Source organism: Musca autumnalis, unplaced genomic scaffold (genome assembly GCF_047663935.1).
Source record: "Musca autumnalis isolate F117 unplaced genomic scaffold, ASM4766393v1 scaffold_1, whole genome shotgun sequence".
NCBI classification, from domain to species: domain Eukaryota; kingdom Metazoa; phylum Arthropoda; class Insecta; order Diptera; family Muscidae; genus Musca; species Musca autumnalis.
In genome coordinates this window covers 309,459,103-309,478,751 of record NW_027411644.1, presented here as the reverse complement: position 1 = coordinate 309,478,751, position 19,649 = coordinate 309,459,103, and the positions used below count along the sequence as shown (strand labels likewise).

General features: G+C 41.5%; 1 protein-coding gene across 17 annotated transcripts in view; it reads right to left on the bottom strand.

The window, feature by feature from the left end:
- Window positions 1-19,649, bottom strand: part of LOC141389920 (juvenile hormone esterase) — a 154,899-nt gene that overhangs the window by 7,115 nt on the left and 128,135 nt on the right. For all 17 annotated transcript variants that reach the window (XM_073962182.1, XM_073962168.1, XM_073962169.1 and 14 more), the window contains 4 exons: window positions 10,350-10,486; window positions 1,616-1,777; window positions 799-1,526; window positions 567-736 (listed from right to left, as the gene is read on the bottom strand). In XM_073962182.1, the coding sequence (XP_073818283.1) occupies window positions 567-736; window positions 799-1,526; window positions 1,616-1,777; window positions 10,350-10,486 (1,197 nt within the window). The remainder of the gene's footprint in view (window positions 1-566; window positions 737-798; window positions 1,527-1,615; window positions 1,778-10,349; window positions 10,487-19,649) is intronic.

The following is a 19,649-nucleotide window of genomic DNA, read 5'->3' as shown; positions in this document are numbered from 1 at the left end:
TGTCGATGACATATGTGACAGGTTAAATGTCTACATAGCTGAATTAGTGTAGTTCTTCCATCTGAGGAATATGAAAATATCCTCCGCTAAATCCACTGCACCACTGTTCAACACATGGACGGCTGAAATGAGGCTCCCATTGAACATATTGGTCGATGGTGTCCTGATTCCGGCCTCTAACTACTCCGAAATATTGGGAGGTAAGGAAGAATAAGGTCCTCAAGTTGCCGGCAGCACTTGGTGTGCAGACAAAGAAACCTTGTTAACCTCTTACAAAGAAATAGAAAGGTTTGTGGTATGTGGCGCCTGTGTGGTAAGCAAATGTTAGAGCTAGGCAGTGAAGGTATCTTCAATCCTACCAGAATGTCACCTTGAGCACTAACAGCACGTTACCCAACACATGTTACGCACAATTCTAAGGCAGAGTGTTCTTTCGTACCGGATTGACCCGAAACCATAGTATTTTGGACAGCGGATGCCAACCCAGCATCATACCTGCCGCTACAACAACAGTCATAGGTTCTAATTCTTAATTATTTGTTTTATTTATAAATTTCTCAACTTACCGCAATCATTTCATCGACAGATTCGACACCAACATGTTTGTTGCCCAAATAGAATTGGCGAATTTCGCGGGTAACACGATCACGATCGTCGGTAACATTGAGATCTCTTGGCACCAAGCGGGTAAAATCATTTTCTATGATATCCAATAATTGGGGATTTTTGCGCAAACCTAAAAAGAAGAGATAAAATAACCAATATTTATTCAAATCCCCTAAAAGCAACCCAACTTACGTCTTATAAACAGCATAGCTTCATGGGTATTATAACCCGTCATATAGGGTATGTTTTTATGGAATTTCTTTTGATCATACATATCCTGAGGACTTTCCGTTATCAGAGGAGCTTCATAATACACCGGCTGTTCTCCAGGTTTATTCCAATAACCCTCAACAACGGGTACAAAAGGTAAACCAACATTGTTGCGGAAATCCTCCTCAGTTAGTGTTGTGGGAGCAGCTTCCACCAATTTCATTGGCGGCACTCTTCTTAGGAACTCTAGAATTTCTTCAGTATCATTAGCCCCCACATATCCCAAATTTGCTGCCAACCTATAGGCCCTCGTCATCGAACTTTCACCCATAGCCCATGGATTTAGCGCTGAACCACTTTCCGAAATGGCTCCATGAAATAGACCCTTTGCCAGTGGTGATAGCAGAAGCATTTGTACCGATGAACCACCCGCCGATTCACCAAATATTGTCACCTGATTTGGATTACCACCAAAGTCGGCAATGTGATCGCGTACCCATTTCAAAGCTAGAATTTGATCTTTTATACCCTGATTACCGGGTGCATCAGGACCAGCTGTCAGGAAACCCAATGGACCGAGGCGATAATTTAACGTTACCAAAACAACATTTTCGGCTACCAAATAATCGGGGCCATAGAGGAATGTGTTGCCCGAACCGAAGGAGTAGCCACCGCCATGTAACCAAACCATGACCGGCATTTGAGGATTACTGGAAATAATAAAAATGCAAAGAGAGAGAGAGAGAGGGAGAGATTAAATTTGTATTTTATAAATTTGTTGTTCTCAGGTTACACTTACTATTCGCCTTTGGGTAATTTCATGGTAAACACATTTAAAAAGAGGCAATCTTCATTGCCCTTGAATGTATCCAAAATCATGTTTTTATGCGGACAGCTGTTACCTTCGCGAGAAGCATCACGAATGCCAGCCCAACTTCTTTCAGGTTCAGCAGCTCGGAATCTGTGGTGCGAAAAGAATTTATACACGAAATTAGAAACCGTGGAATTATGGCGGAAAATTTCGATATTTTTATTAATTTTAGCCAGCAGCCCTGGCAGCGGAATCGGATAAGCAAGTCCAATCAGATGTTTATCTTAAAAACTACGATCAATTACTGGCTTGCAAATGTTGACGAGTCCGGAAACGTTAAAAATACCATGATCTGCGAATCTGTACCTGGGAAATCGGGAGTCTTTACAGACTAGATGAAGTTTGAACACTTTAATACGTCAGTGTTGGAAAAACACAAAGCTGATAATATCGACTTCCACGTAGTGTGATGGCATCGAGCCCGCGTAAGGTGACACGTGATTACGTACTTCATTATAACTGACATAAAAAGCAACATGAGCTTGGAGTTGGATTTATAATTAACCGGAGGTTCTCTAACATCAGTCTCATGTGCGCCCATGCCCCGATATATTATACGTATAGGAAGAGCATATGGCCGCTGCCCTGGCCATAACATTAAGATTCTTTTAGGTGATTTTAATTGGGAGAAACATATCTTTGGCCCCATGGTCAGCCTTTATCATGTAACATCCAACAACGAAGTTAGGCTGACCGGGTAAGATGGGTGTCCAGATGGAAAAACTCCAGAATCCAGATCAATCATGTTGTGATAAACGGAAGACAATCTTCCTATGTGTTAGAGGTCCGATTAATTTGAGGAGCGAATTTTAATATTTTCCCAAAGGGGCCTTTAAATGACATTTCTCCGATCAGTTTGAAATTGTTTGCGGCAGGCAATCTTTACAGTCCCTATTAAGAAGGTACAAGTTCATATTTTCTGCCATTATGAGACAAAAACGTTGAAAACGCTGTCACCATTAACTGGTGAGCACGATAATTTACGAACTGAGTATCCAATTTGGAGCGAACATCGAACCATTTACTTGTAGCAGCGAAGGTAAGAACTCGTCTTAATGTTGTAGCAAAAAGAGGAACTGTAAACACAACGAGGGTTATTATGGAAGGGACGTTATGGAAACCTCTCTCCCTAACTACCTCAAGAGATGGTTGGTAAAATACATGACCGGAAGGCATTCCTTAGTGGAGTTCCGAGGACACAAATCCACCCCCCCCCCCCCCCCAGGAAGAACAAGCAGGGAGTACCTCAGGGTGGCGTACTATACCCACTGCTTTTTAACTTCTATGTGTCGAAGGCCACCTGAGAGTGTGCACCTAATCTCATATGCTGACGATTGCACAGTTATGTCCATCGGCAGAAAAATCCAAGACATAGAAGCTAACATAAATTAACACCTCCCCTCTCTTAAAAACTTTTTTGAGGACAGAAATTTGCAGCTATCTGCCCCTAAGTCCTCAGATACCATCCTGACTTAGTGGACAAAGGAAGTCAATGCTCAGCTAAATATACACATTCGCGGACAAGCTATCCGACGACTAAAAACTCCAAAATCCTGGGCGTCACCTTTGACAACCTATTATGTGTTTGTAAACACGCTGAGATTGTAGCAGGGAACGTCGGGAAATGAAACAAAATCCTTAAAGCGCTTGCTGGTAGTACATGGGGTAAGACAAAGAGACCATTCTGACCACCTATAAAGCCATAGGTCGCCCCCTCATGGACTACGCTGCCCCGATTTGGTCTCCAGGACTAAGTGACACACAATGGGGAAATCTACAGAGGGTCCTAAAACACGGCGCTGCGCATCCCAACCGGGTGCCACTCCAAGGCCCCCGAAACCACCTACACCACAAAGCAAAGCTTCTCCCGGTGCAAGCACACTGCACCCTATTAACAACATGCAATCAAAGGACCACCCAAACAACGCCAGCTGCAGTAGACCTCTCTGTGAAAGAGATCCGACAAGACTTCCGTTAAGAACTCCCAAACCTTCCCCAAATCCCCTCAAACCCAACAAACGATGACATCCAAACAGCACTGAGGCAGGCAGACTTAGCGGCTCGCTTTCTAGGGCTGGATGTGGATGCTTAGATGCCAATCTACTGATTTCAAATTTTTCTTCTCTTCCTTTTCTTTTCTGTCTCTTTGTCCTTACCCCATGTACTATCCGAAAAGACTTCCGTAAAGAACTCCCAAACCTTCCCCAATTCCCTCAAACCCAACAAACGATGACATCCCAACAGCACTGAGGCAGGCTCACACAAGAGTAGTAGAAGACCATATTTTATCATACACAAGCAGTGTAGTGCTAGGCGGGAGACCTCCACCCATACATGAAGATGAGAGGATATTACCTAGGGAGACCAGAGCGATACTATCCCAACATCGTTCTGGAATCTCTAGGTACCTTAACAGTTATCTCTCCGTCCTGAATCCTGAGATAACAGATACATGCCAAAAATGCGGCAAATCACCTCACATCACTTGACACCTCTTCGCATGTCCTGCAAACCTGACGGACCTGACACCTGAGTCACTGTGGACACATCCAGTCTTAGCAGCTCGCTTTCTAGGGCTAGATGTGGATGCTTAGATACCAATCTACAAATTTAAACTATTTCTTCCCTTTCTTTTCTTTTCTGTCTCTTTGTCCTTACCCCATGTACTATCCGACAAGACTTCCGTAAAGAACTCCCAAACCTTCCCCAAATCCCCTCAAACCCAAAAAACGATGACATCCAAATAGCACTGAGGCAGGTTCACACAAGAGTAGTAGAAGCTCATATTTTATCCTACACAAGCAGTGTAGTGGTAGGCGGGAGACCCCCACCAAACTTCGTTCTGGAATCTGTATGTACTTTAACAGTTATCTCTCCGTCCTGAATCCTGAGATAACAGATACATGCCAAAAATGCGGCAAATCACCTCACATCACTTGACACCTCTTCGCATGTCCTGCAAACCCGACGAACCTGACAGCTGAGTCACTGTGGACACATCCAGTCTTAGCGGCTCGCTTTCTAGGGCTGGATGTGGATGCTTAGATGTCAATCTACTAATTTAAAATTTTTCTTCTCTTTATTTTCTTTCCACCGATACAACTTTATCTGTAGGGGTTACAACAACAACAACTGCAGCTTACAGCGTTGTGATGGTTGCAACGTACTGAGGACGGATCAAACCCGATGTGAATAGACCTATCTCGCTTGTACCTGGCACTAATGACCCGTATATGGAATATATGGGGGTAGCAATCAGGTGTGGAACTGCCCAGGTAGAGTTGCTGAACATATACATCAATAACAGTACTCCAGGTTATAAGCCTAACATTAATTCGCTTTTGGAAGGTCATAACCGGCTGATCTGGTGGGACGTTAATGCTCATCATGAGTTGTGGCATTCGGTTCTCGGAGACGACCAAAGGCTTATAGTGCTGGTTGAGCAGATCAATAGCTCTGCGTTTTGCACAAACAATAAAGACGCGCTTACCAGAATTATCGGAGAGTGCCATAGTTCACCAGATATAACCATTATGTCATCTGGTCTGACAAGTGACGTTACCTGGCAACCGGTCGTTTTTCTTGGGTCAAACCATCTCCCCATAACTGTCTCCATCAGCAGACCGCCGGATTTAATAACCTCTGAACGTCGCACATGAATCATTCATTGGAAAGCTAATTAGCTTTGTTTCATCACTGCTGCAGCCGCAGTTTGCTGTATAACTTCTGGTAAAATACCCGAAATTTCCTAACAGAGGAGACGTGATTAGCATATGAGTGAGATGAGCTTCGTCGAACCAACCCTAGTGACTCCAGATTCAGGCAACTGACAGTGGAAGATAACAGGTTGGTCGGTAGGCAAAGGCGGAACAAGTGGCTAAATCTTATAAAGAGTTGCAACATTGGAGCCGGAATAAAAGTGAATTGTGGGCAACGGTTAACCTTGGGAAAAAGGAAGATAGGACCTCAGTAACGTTTGGGGACGTTACACTGACTGATTCACAAGTTGCACAAGTTCTTTTATTTGACAGTTTGTCAAGCATGAACTCTAAATCACCCAAAGCGTTCGGCCCCGAAGGAATCTCCATGGTAATGTTGAAACAGCTGAATGTGGCGGTTAAAGTTTTTAACCTGTCGCTAGACACCCACATCGTTCCCGAAGTCTGGAAAATAAGCGAGGTGAATCGTACAGGCCAATTCGCTTTTGTTGTCCGTAGCAAAGACACTTGTCACAAAGACTCTAGTCATCCCCGTCAGAAATAGCTATCTACTTGCCGATCATCAGCATGGATTCCGTAAGCAGCACAGCACGACAACAGCGCTGCACGCCATCTCCACACATATTAGTCGAGTACTCAGCCAGAGCAAGCCGTGTGACAGAACAGTGGTGGTGACTGTCAAGCCCTCTACGTTGTTTGAGGGCATCGATCAGACAGCCCTTAGGTCAGTCAGGAACAAGAAGTCCAAGTCCCGTAGAGTGAAACAGGGAGTTCCAAGGATAAGATTATATCTCCGGAACTGTTTAACCTCTACCACTCTCGTATTTCACCCCGTTCAAACGGTATTGAGATCGTAACGTATGCGGGTGATTTTACGATCAGGAACAAGAAGTCAAAGCCCCGTAGAGTGAAACAGGGAGTTCCAAGGATGCGGTTATATCTGCGGAACTGTTTAACCTCTACCTCTCCGGTATTTTACCCCATCCAAACGGTATTGATATCGTAACGTATGCAGATAATTTTACGATCTTGTCGTCAGGAACCTTCCATTATGTCATTTGTGAAAAGCTGAATTCCTATTCCACTGATACATATTGAACATAGTGGCCGTGGGTTTAGTGGCGGATGTTCAACACATGGACTGAGAAGGTGAACACTGAGCTGAATATCTTGGTCGATGGCAGCTGAACCACCAACTACCTCCAGTTTTAAGGCGTCGCATTAGACAGCATGTTCACGTTGTCCGCGTATGCCACAGTACTCTGCTACAAGCTGAGATGTAGGAACAGGTCCTCCGGTCCCTAGCCGACAGCAGATAAAAAATCTTGTTGTCATATAACACATATAACGCAAGAGGTAAGCCATACGGCGAAAGTGCGGTTCACGAATATACGTGCAACGCGATGGCAAATAATTGAAGCTTGTCAGAATAACGCCCTTAGCAGAATTCCGACCACTAACTACCCCAATATTGTAGGGGGTAGCATGTTCGCTTCGTCCGCACATGTTACAGCTATCTGCCACAGACTGAAATGCAGGAACAGATCCCCAGGCCCCTATCCGGCAGCACTTGGGGTCCAGACAAGAAAGCTTGCCAGTGTGGTCCGCGAATATAAGGGCAACGCGATGGAAAAAATATTCAAACTTGTTAGAATGTCGCCTGTCAGGGTGCTCTCATGTCATCAGTGGAGTATCTACATGAGGAGAAAAAGATTTTTCCAGTACAACAACACAATCGCATGCTTTCGTCGCTGCCGTACTTGCTAAGGTGTTACCGTGAGAACGATCCTAATCATCATACTCTTATGGTGAATAGGACCCACCCCTCACACAGAGATGCAATCGCAGGTACCATAAACAAATATCGTGTGAATGTTGTCCTCGGGAAACATCGCACATCTATCGAAGCTGAGGAGCCGCAGCTGTCTAGAGAAATCAGAGTAGTTTTGACTAAACTACGCTCGGGATGGTGCAGGCGTCTAAATTCCTATAGGGCAAGAATCGATGATATCGTGCCTTTTCAACTGTCCTGTCAAACCTGCTCAACTAAGTCCAGTAGCTTTGTGGTTACAACCCGTCGAACTGGAAATAGACCCAGATCCAGATTAGACCGAAAACAATCTTAAGTACATATCGTTTGGTATTGATTCAAAGCTCAGACGTTCCTTTATAGATACCAAGGAACGGTCCTGGCCGGCATTAACATGGCAAAGCCCTGGATTTATCTTGGTCCCTCTTTCATCTCAAGTGGTCACTGACCTCCCCGTGGTGTCACCTGGGGAACTGCCTTTAACACCCGTTAAAGGTCGTGATCAAACAGGTGCCGCGCGTTCAACCAAAAGAACGTTAAAAACTTGGGTTTGGGCGTCGGGTTAGTAACCCTCCCCAAGAAAAAACAGCCTACTCTGAAAAAACGAAAGAAAAGAAAACCCCTCTAAAGTTGACGAACCCCGCAAACGTTTTAAGGACCATGATCTGCGAATCTGCACCTGGAATGTTCGCACTCCTTATAGAGAAGGTGCTGTTTACGCATTGGCAGATGAACTTGAAAAGTACAAGGGAAAGGCGTCACAACAACACCTAAAGGTGACGCACTGTATTATAGCTGCCATAAAACAAATCATGAGTTTGGTTTCGAATTTGTAGTTGGTCACCCCAGTGAATGAGAGACTCGCTACAATACTACAACATTAGCTTTATTTGCGCTCATGCTCCCACTGAATACATATTTTACGAGCGCTTAGAAGAAACTTATGACCGTTGCCCTGCCCATGGCATTAAAATTATTCTAGGCGATTTTAATGCCAAAATTGGAATGGAGAATATCTTTGGCCCAACAGTCGGGAAATTCAGTCTCCACAGTGAAACATCTGACAATGGTATGAGGCTGATAGACTTTGCAGCTGCAAGAAACATGGTAGTTAGCAGTACCAGATTTAAGCATCTCGATATTCATAAGGGCACCTGGCTGTCGCCAGATCAGAAAACAAGAAATCAAATTGATCACGTTTTGATAGATGGAAGACATGCATCAAGCGTGTTGGATGTACGATCGTTCCGAGTTGCAAACATAGACTCGGACCACTACCTTTTTGCAGCAAAGGTACGTACCAGATTTAACGTAGCAAACAAAGTGCGAACAGACACAACACGGAAGTTGGACATTGGTAAGCTCCAATCAACACAGATAGCCACGGCATATTCCACTCAACTGGCCCAACTGCTTAATCAGAGCACTCCTCGTCCCGATAACATATCAGCACAATGGCAAAACATTGCCCACTCCATGCGAACAGCCGCAAAACTAGTACTTGGGTACCAGAGACCTCCACCAAGGGATCCATGGTATGACCAGGAGTGTCGTGCTGCTACCGAAGAGAAAAATGCGGCATATAGGGCTACTTTACAATCAGTAGCAACGCGTAGTGCACGAGAGAGGTATCGGGAGAAAAGGAGAGAGGAGAAACGTCTTTTCCGCAGGAAAAAGAGAGATGGAAAAGCGGGAGTGTGAACAAATCGTGATGTACAGGATACAGAATGAAGTCCGAAAATTCTACCCAAGTGTCAAGCATCAAACTGATGGCTTTGGTACAGGCACATCCTCCTGTAAAGACCAGCAAGGTAATTTGGTAACTGATACAGATAGTGTGAAGATACCACAGATCCAATCCCAGAAGATGATATTGAATGTATACCACCCGGCCAAGATGAGGTAAAGACATCAATAAGCCGGCTGAAGAATAATAAGGCAGCAGGAGCTGATGGCCTAACAGCCGAGCTTTTTAAAACCGGAGGCAACACTCTGATAAGGTGTATGCATCAGCTAGTTAGGTACATCTGGCAGGAAGAATGCGTACCCGACGATTGGAACCTGAGCATCATGTGTCCCGTCCATAAGAAATGAGATAAGACTTTATGCTCCAACTATAGGGGCAAAGTCTTCTCCCTATCGGCTACAAGATGGTGTCAGGGATATTGTGCGAACGACTAAAGCCCATGGTCAACGAAATAATTGGACCATACCAATGCGGCTTTAGACCTGGCAAGTCCATCATTGACCAGATATTTACCCTGCGGCAAATCCAGGAGAAGACCCAAGAGATGCAGATCGACACCTACCACCTTTTTGTCGATTATAAAGCAGCCTTCGACAGCCCGCTATGTTCAAAGGTATTCCAAACCATGTCTGAATTTGTTATCCCCGCAAAGCCCATTCGGCTTTGTAAAATGACTCTAACTGACACAAGATATTCAGTTAAAATAGGAAAGAACCCCTCCCAAGAGTTTTGTACCAAAAGAGGTTTCAGGCAAGGTAAACGGCGAGAAGACCAAGTTGATGGTGTCGACGCGCAATGCGTCCATTGAGATCGGACCAACTGTTGAAGTTGGTTCCTATAATTTTGAGGTATTAAAAGACTACGAGCTGATTCTGCTATACAACGACATAAATATAGTTAAACGTATCGAGATGAAGCGATTGCGTTGGCTAGGCCATATAATAAGAAGCGATAATGAGCGATGATGAGCCCGCTAAAAAGGCGTATAAATTCGGGCCACATGGCGGTGCATGCAATATTGGCAGGCCAAATAATAGATGGCGCAAACAAGTGGATGAAGAGATGACAAGGCGCGGTATTCCAGAAAGCGAAGCACTAAACAGAGAGAATTGGAGATCTTTTCTTAGTTCGGTCTATGGAACAAATGTTCTGTAATGGGCTTTAATAGGTTTTTAATGACTTTAGCTGTGAGAATTTGTATTTCTTTTCTATAAATATTTAGTCAAACAAAAGGGCTTTGGTAATCGCAGTCGGTGCGGACACTTTTTTCACCGAATCGACTTAAAAAACGCGTTTTCGTTATCAGCACATTGTTCCCACATGGTACTGGGGTGGTATTTTTTGGTTATAACCCTAATGTACATATGTTATTTTCTTGTTCTTTACCTTTTTTCGCCCACTGGTGCTTGTCCATAACGTATACCTTTAAAGCTGTAGTAGCCACCACGTTCACCCGAACGGAATTTTTGGAAACGACCACGAATTTTACCCAGAGATGTTGTTACAACAACATGTGTGTCTTTCTGCAATTAGAGAAAAAAAAAACAATAAAAAATATTAAAGATAAGATCAACTTAGCAACATTGTCTGCAATAAATATGTATGTATGTAAAACAACCTTGAAGTTATTGCATAATTCTTTGAGAACCAAGAATTTGGCAACACATGATGCAGCATTTTTTTTATTTTAGTTTTCGATCAAATGAATTGCCAAAAATTATCAACATAAGCTACCAAAAATTAATATACTAAACAAAAAGTAGTTGTGAGATAAAAAAGTTTTGCCAATATTTGGACAAAACGATTAGAACATATGTATTTCGCAACTGATCTCTCATGTGTTCTTTTATTATTTTTTGCATACCTTGACACCGTTTTGTTTACTTTACCATTTAAAGCTCTACTGTGAAGTGCAGCGATTGACACCTGCTTATTTGTCTATTTGAAAATTGTATTAGCAGTTTATTTAAATTATCGTAGATGTTCTAAAGAGTTGGGATACGTCGGAAAAAATAAAGAATTTGAAATAATCAAGAATTTGGTAGAATTTGGTAACCCTGTTGGACACAAAAATACACATAATAAGTTTAAGAATAACAATATTGGCTAAATTCTTGTTACCTATGACCTCGGCTATTGCTTAATTTACCTCAGACATACCATGGAGCATATGCAATTCTTACATTTAACAGGTTCTGAAAATAGTAGTTTAGTTTAGTCTGAGTCTCAGACCATTGCAAAAATTTACCAGGTCATTTAATGATAGTAATATAAATATTAAAAAATAAAGCAGCACTTTTTCAAGTCGAACCACTACTGATTGAATCGGCGTATTTTTTGTGTTAATTTGTTTGATACAGGAAACACTAGTAGCTTGCAACTTTAAGTTACAAAGTTTTTCGAAAGGATCGTATAAGAAACGGAGGAGGAGGAGGACTTGCATTCTTTATACACAGTCTGTCCAGTACTGACTTATCTCACTTGAGCTTAACTCTGGCACCCATACATGGAATAAATGGGGTTAGCAGTATAGTGTAGGACTGCCGAGGTAGAGTTGCTTAATGTGTACATACCGTCCATGATTATCATATTATTTCGCTTTTTGAGGGCAATAAACGTCCGGTGCTAAGGGACTGTGATACTCATTATGAGTTTTGGCTGCCCGAGCAAAGTGATAGCTCCACATATAATAAGAGGAATAAGAGGAGATTGCCACAGATCACCCGACACCATCATTGTGTCACCCGGTCTGATAAATGACGTGTCCTGGCGACCCGTTATTTCACTTGGGTCAGACCAACTTCCTATCATCGTCAACATAAGCAGATCACCCGACCTCTGCGCTCCGTACTTTTCCAAACCATGGAAAAACTGATTGGCAAAGGTTCAGAGAATTTACCAATAACCGCTTCAGAGAGCTGCCCATTCCCTCAGATCCTATGGTAGCTAAGATAATTTTCCGGATGACTGCTGCAGCTGCTCGATACATTCCTGCTGCTCGAATACACGAAATCAGATCAAATTTCCCCGTAAAAGCGTCGGGACTAGCATATGTATGAGTGTGGTGAGCGTCGTCATACGAACCCTCAAGACCCAAGAGTTAGTGAACTAACTATTGACATCAACAGGCTAGTAGGCGCACATAAGCGGAAAAAGTGGCAAGACTACCTGAAGCAATGCAACATTGGTACAGAATTAAGTAAACTGTAGGGAACGCTTGAATCACTCTTGAATCCGAGAAAGGAAGAACGAAGAGGTGTACGCATTTGTTAGCCGGCAGTTTATATAGCAACCCGACAGCGATAGGCCGAAGAGGAGTGTGTTACGCCGTATATGAGATCTCCCAGCCGAGGAAGAGCGATGTAACGTGACAATATAATCACGTACATAACACAACAACTACTACCAAGAATCCCTTTACAGTCATGGGTAAACAGCGATTTGACAACCCTCCACCATACAGTGTCTGTACCTGACACTAGTGGTATAACAGGTCACACACTGGTAAATTTAACTGCAGTGAATTTTTGCAACCATCGTAGTCAGTGCTTAGGGCGAATCATTCGCATTCACTTCATGCCTCGAGTCACTTATATATTTCAGAGTTGATGGGGAGCTGGCTACTGCAGAGAGTTAGCTACACGGGTTGGAACTAAATGCTGTTCTAAATCCGCCAACGTACACCTTGGTGTTACCGAGTTGGGAATACTTTTTGGAAGCTACCCATTAAATTGTGCACTGGACCTTCGGGTTTTTCAGTTCTACAGGGCTCTTGAGTCATCTGTTCCATTCGGCACTGGACCTTCGGGTTTTTCAGTTCTACAGGGCCTTCGGGTCAACTGTTCCAATCGGCACTGGACTGTTCCACTGTTTAGGGAATAGTAGTACATTGTAGAAACTAGATCGTAGCCCTAGATTAACACCCGAGCGACAAAATCATCGTGTCAACACCCGAACGCCGTACTCATCGTGTTCCCGAACACCGATACTCGAGCATCAACACCCGAACGCCGTATCCATCGTGTCTCAGAACATCAACAGCCGAACCCATCGTGTTCCCGAACATTAACAGCCGAGCGTCGAACCCATCGTCTCCCGATCATCTGCAGCCGAACACCGAATCCATCGTCTTCCAGATCATCTGCAGCCGAACACCGAATGCATCGTCTTCCCCATCATCGACAACCGAACACTTAATACATCGTGTTTCCGATCATTCTAACCCGAACACTGACCACACCGTTTCCCATGAAGAAGAACAAGCTAATTCAACAGCTGCCAAACCCCAGCGAGTCTGCATAATCCTCACGCCAACTATTAATCCAAATAACTACCAATTGAATTCATTCTTATCGCGTTATAACACAAGTAGATTGTAAATTAGTATTTAATCAATAAATCCCCGATATAACCCCCAGGAAAGGGAGAATACTAGTCTTTTCATTTCGTAAGGTTTAGTGGGTTCTTATGGAGACCCTGGACGGGGCTGAACTTACCCCAGCTGACGAGAAAACCACGTTACAGCGATTTTGCAGACTTCATCCGAAATCATCCCAGGCGTAGGGTCCACACACAATCTCAATGTAAACGCTTAAGCAACTGGATGAACCCGGGGTTAAGTATTTAACAAGTGTCCTCAACCTACCGTTAGACACCCATATTGCATCAGAAACCTGGAAAGTTGGCTGTGTTGGCACGCTACTGAAGACAGACAACGATGTCAGCAAGGATGCCTCGTACCGAACGATCTCCCTCTTGTCGCCAGTAGCAAAGAAACAGGAAGTTCCCCAAGGTCGGGTGATATCTCTCTCTCTCTCCAAAATTGAGCAGTCGTAACAGGGCCGCCATATCTACGCCTAGAAGTAATATTACCATATGCAAAGTTGTGACCAATTCGGTTACTCACTTCGAGAGTTATCGTGCGAGCAATTTTAACAAAAAATGTTTAGACCGATATGGCCTATCTTCGAACTTAAACTATTTTAAGACAAAATATTGATCCGTTCGAGAGTTATCATGCGCACCAGTCAGCGAGACAGACAGATGAACGGACATGGCTCTTTAACCTAAAGGCTGAGGGTATAATCAGTAGGGAAATAATCTCAAAGTAGCCTTAAAGGCATTAAACGAATGACCCGACGAACAGAGGAAGAATACCTATATCTGTGGAGTCTCCATGTGACCTCTCTGGAAAGTGTTTGCACATGCGACCCCTTTGCTCGTGAGCGTACTACGAGGGTTCTACTAGCAGATTCCATAGGGACGTAGGGTTCTGAGATATTAATACTGACGAACACGACACATTTGTCCTCTTCCCCTTTGCCTTGGGCTCCTAACGGACATAGTGGTTTGCCTTGATGATGATATACATACATACATACATTTCATAAATTTTAGTCACATGGTTGAGCTTTAGCCAAATTTTCTTCATTGTCATCTACGATGGGCCTTTACAGAGGGCAACAGAACAGCTGGGGTTTCTTAGGAGAACGTCGGACATGATGCACTCTTGACGTACATGACTATCTTCTAAGAGACCCTACGTTGTACTTTCCAGGAATTAACTAAAGAAAAATTTCCTTTTTTCCTACAGTGTTTAAATACCCACACTTTATCAAAAATGTTCAATTTTTCGGAGTAGGTACCTGACGGAATGGGCCAATATAGCCCATTATGAATGTGGATCTTATTTTGGTATTCATTCCCTTCCTATTTATCGTGCCCAGCAGCAATTTTTGTTTGGCATAGTAGGATTTAAAGCTATTGGAGCGTTATGTCAGGAAGCAAAGAGTTGCCCAAGAAAAAAATAATATCGCTGAAAATAGCATCACCAGGAGTACCTTTGTAAATTTTTTATACCCTCAGCCATTAGGCTAACGAGGGTATATACATTTTGATACGACCAAAAATGTCGGACATATTGTATCCTCGCAAATCGGTTACTCCCTCCTAAAGTTCGATAAAATCGACCTTCTTTGAACGAGGGGGCCGATATAACCCATCTTCGAACTTGAGGAAGGGTCATGACCACTTCGACACGAAAAACAATTTTTTCATAATTTTCTTTACACTTTCTTAGACAATTTTGTTTTCATCTGAAAGTTCTCACCTTTAGCTACTATCGGGTTTCTTGTTGAAAAATATTGCACAGTGTTCTGACAAATGGCCGCCTACGAAACACTGTTTTTACTAATCGAAAATGAAGAGGTCGGTAGGCTTTTTTGAAGCTTTTGGGCCAACATCTCAAGAAGTAAGGATTTGCCCCTGAAAAACTTGTACCGTGGTAATGGGGACAACGAATACAAGTTGTTACAAAAAAAAAATCAAAGGGATTCGAGACCAGCTCTTAAACTGTACATTTCCGAAATTTTGTGTGGGACCCGAAGAAGTTGACATATATAGTTCATATTCGAAGCGGACCTAAGTTTCGTAGAAATATTACAATTACAAAGTATGCAACAAATCGGTAACTGCCTTCGAGAGTTGTAGTGCGCACCATTTAACCAAAAATTTTGAACTTTTGTGTGGAGGTACCCGATGAAGTGTACCGATATGGCCCATGTTCGAATTTAAACTAAGTTTGAACACAAATATTACGAACACCAAATTTTGAAGAGAATGGTCTGATCCGTTCGAGAGTTATCGTGCGCTCAAGCCACTACACATTGGCACCATGTGGGGTTTTTACAGCTTTCTGGTCATTTTCTCAATAAGTTTGGACTTGCCCCTGAAAAAACTTGAACCTTCGTAATGGGTGCGGAAAATCAGAGCGATTCGAGAGCAGGTCTTAAACTGCACTTTTTCGAAAAAATTTTGTGTAAGAGGTACCCGAAGATATAACCCATCTTGGAACTTAAAAAAAAGTTTGAATAAAATATTACGAAGGCAAATTTTCGAACCCAATCGGTTGTTCCGCTCGAGAGTTATCGTGCGCTCCAGCCAGCCAGACAAAAGGACGGACATATATGTTAGAAATATGCTTGATCCAAACAAATATATGTTTGCAGCATTTTTTAACATATCTCAATGTTTGGGTACCAACATATTTTTTGTTAGAACATATTTTTTATGGGTGGAGAGGATTTCTGTTAAAGAGAGTAACAACAGGGCTTTCGCAGCTAGGGAATGCTGGTTTATAACCCAGCAAACCAATCGTACCGACATCTTAACGAAATCGGAACAAAATTCGAACGATACGTCCGATGTCTGATCCGAAATCGTAACGATATCTTAACGAAAGTTGTATGAAGTGGTTGACATAATTTCGGAACGAAATGTCGGAGCGACATCGTATCGATTTCGATCCGATTTCGTAAAGAAATCGGTACAAAATCTGAACTATTTCCGCTCCGAAAAATCGTTTAGAAATCGGGACGAAATCTGGACGACGTTGCTTCCGAAATTGTTCAGACGTGTCGGACATCCGACATTTGGTTTGCTGGGTAATAAAGAGCTGTGTGCATGGTGTAATGCGTAAAACACGTGTGTGTTCGTGATTTGTTGTTGTTAACCAACGTAGCAAGCGAAGAGGAAAAAAAATGGTATTAATTATGTTGGTCTTTTTTCATCAGTGTTCTAGAGAACATCGTTGAGTAAAGACGGTAAAGTGAGTGAATAGATCAGTGTTTTGTCTTAAAGAAATTGTGCTTTTTAGTAAATTAAATGCCCAATACATTTTATAATTGAATCAAAAAGGTGAATGGAAATATTTTATTTGACAAGGAAGATATCGCAGTTAATATTGGTAATTACATCAATACATTTTTCATATATATACCTATTTATTACATTATATAATCATTTGATTCCAGATGCCGATTTCCTGCTGAAGATTTCAACTTTAAAGAAAATGAGTTTTTTGCCCGTATGAAAGTCTAAATACTTTCGTTAGTCTAAAGACTTAGTTAGCTTATTGTTGGTATCTCCAACATTTGATCACCTACAGCAAACTGAGTTAGAAGCATATTAAAGATGAGACGCTGTACTTTTTGATTTCGAATAAACCGAACAGAAGCTGAGATATTCATTAATGAACACAAATTTCTAACATTTCCATTCGTAAAAATTGTCCGACTTTGACCTGGGATTTCAAACTCCACTAAAAATGACGATTAGGCGATCCTATCTAAAATTGATTACATAATTGAAACTAACCAAATGACGTAAGGTTTAATTGCATTAAAATTTTGTGTAGAGTTGTTGAAGAATTTCGGGGTACATATCTTGAGAAGTATGGTCTTCTTCAATAAAAAACTATACGGTGGTATAAGGATCAAAAGGACTAACTGAAACTGTAGTTAGGCGAACATTTTTTAACTTATATGTGAGTGACACTAATATTCCGAGATACGACAACTGGTGCTATTGGAAGTCTTCTCTATCGGGACACCTAATTATAATTATTATTAATAATTATGTAAATAATACACCTGATTTAATGAATTAATTCTCCGATACCAGTTAGATTTTTTGGAATGTTGCAATTATACAAAAATTCAAATCTTTTAGAATGCTTCTTAAAACTACGACTTTAAACTGGCATTTAAAACGGACATACTTATGTACACACATACTATATACCCCTAAAAGGAAACCTAGTTTTTGTGAATTAAAGAAGTGGCTGCTGGTTACACCTGTTCTTGTGGCCACCATTCAAACGACACTTCCATATGTAGATGAATGTTTATGGCCAGTCCAAAAACAAATTCTGTGTCAATGCCTGCAACAAGAGTTCGTATCCGATCCACTATAACTACTAAATCAACTACTCACATAGCCTTTCGTTTATCTAATAAACTTTACCAAACGATTGATTTTTGGTAAAAACGGCGTGTTAAAACTGCACGGCCACGTTATTTAACCGTAAGCTGTTTAGTTACACATAGGGTGTCCAAAACCGAAACCGGTTAACCGGTTACGCGGTTTTGAGTTACAAAACCGAAACCGGTTTTCGCCAAAAACGTCATTTTCGGTTAACCGGCAAAACCGGTTATTTGTGTCGGTTAACCGGTTTAAAAAAATAGTGATATTTTTAATAGTTCACTACAATTGTTTCCTTGAAAGTAAACTAAACTTAACTGTTAACCTTTAAATTTGAAATATATTTTGTTTAAAGTTGTGCCAATCTAGTTCACTACGCAGTTCCAATATACGTAATATCACACGGCAGTTTGTATGACGTTATTCACACGTTTTGGAACTAGTACAGTGAACTAGGAACTAGAGCTGTAGTAGCTACAATTTAAAACCAATGTTTAGTCCAATATAGTAATTGTTAAATAGAATGTTCACTATGATCAGCCTCACTAGGGGGAGTCTGTGCATAATTAACACAATCTTTAGACCAGGGGTGCTCAGAATAGTTCGTGTATTAGTAGTGGTAAGACACTCTCCCCATTACTAAGCAATGGTAAATGAGAAATAAAGAGAGAATAAGTGTGGTTTGTTTTTACGCTACCGTAAGGAAGTGATCACCAGTGCTTTAGACGAATGTCAGGGTATAAAGGGTAACGGTAACAAAATGAATGTTGGATTCAGGCATTTCACGATAAGTTGTGGTTGGCAAAGCGAGACGAAGAATCCGGACTTAATGAAATGTAAACTTAATTCCTTTGGTACACAATTTTATTTTTGTATGGTTTACCATTGTTAGAACACAATTTGTGTTTTAATTTTGCAGCCCCCATTTCGAGGTTGAATACCAAATAACAAGGATATTTTGAGATAATTATATAATGACGAAGTCGTTATACTTAATTTACCCCTTGTCGCACATTTTTAATCAACAATTTATAAATTATGAGCAATTGTGTACCTATTTAACAAAACCGGTTTAAACCGGTTAACCGGTTTTGGCAAATGCTGAAAACCGAAAACCGGTTTTTGAAAAAATTGAAAATTTCGGTTAACCGAAAACCGTTTTGTTTGAAAAAACCGGTTTTTTGGACACCCTAGTTACACATCAAGATGGTAGGTAGTAGTTACACTTAAACTTGTTCGCCAACAAAATAAATTCGAAAATTGTTGGCTTTCATTCACTGTTGAAGTTCAATACAGCGGCATTGCAACATGCATTCGTATCATATTCATGGTTCACACATTCGCAACAGTTGCTGCAATTACACAATTCCGTTTTGATCTTCATTTTCTCATTCTGCAGAGGTGGAAAAAAATGTAGCAAACATGGGTAGAAAAGGTACAAAAAGTACATGTCTTGGATGTATGTAAAATGTATTTAGTGTATTTTATGTTTTTGACGTCTCCTGTTAACTTTCCTTTATAAAGGACTAGCAAAATGCCCGCTACTTCGTAAGCGGAAAAGGAATAATATACAAATAAGCAATATTTAGTATGGAGAACACTGAAACATTTGATGTACTAATACCTATTTGAATTGATATTAACTTTCTTTCAAGTACTGCTCGTATACGTTTTGTTCGAATTTCAAAAAAAGACCTCTACACTTCAACAGCGGTCTACATTTTAAATTCCAGCCCATGTTTTATTAGAACGGTATGGGTATTTTGAAAATTTTATCCATATTTTCCAGCCGAATTTTGGAATTTGTGATATCAAAATGTAGAAAACCATTATTCAGAAGATGTCACCCTACACAACAGTTAATTTTTGAGACATTTTATTTTATGCCTTTTTTCTCAGGATGTAAAAACCTTCTTGTAAAATATT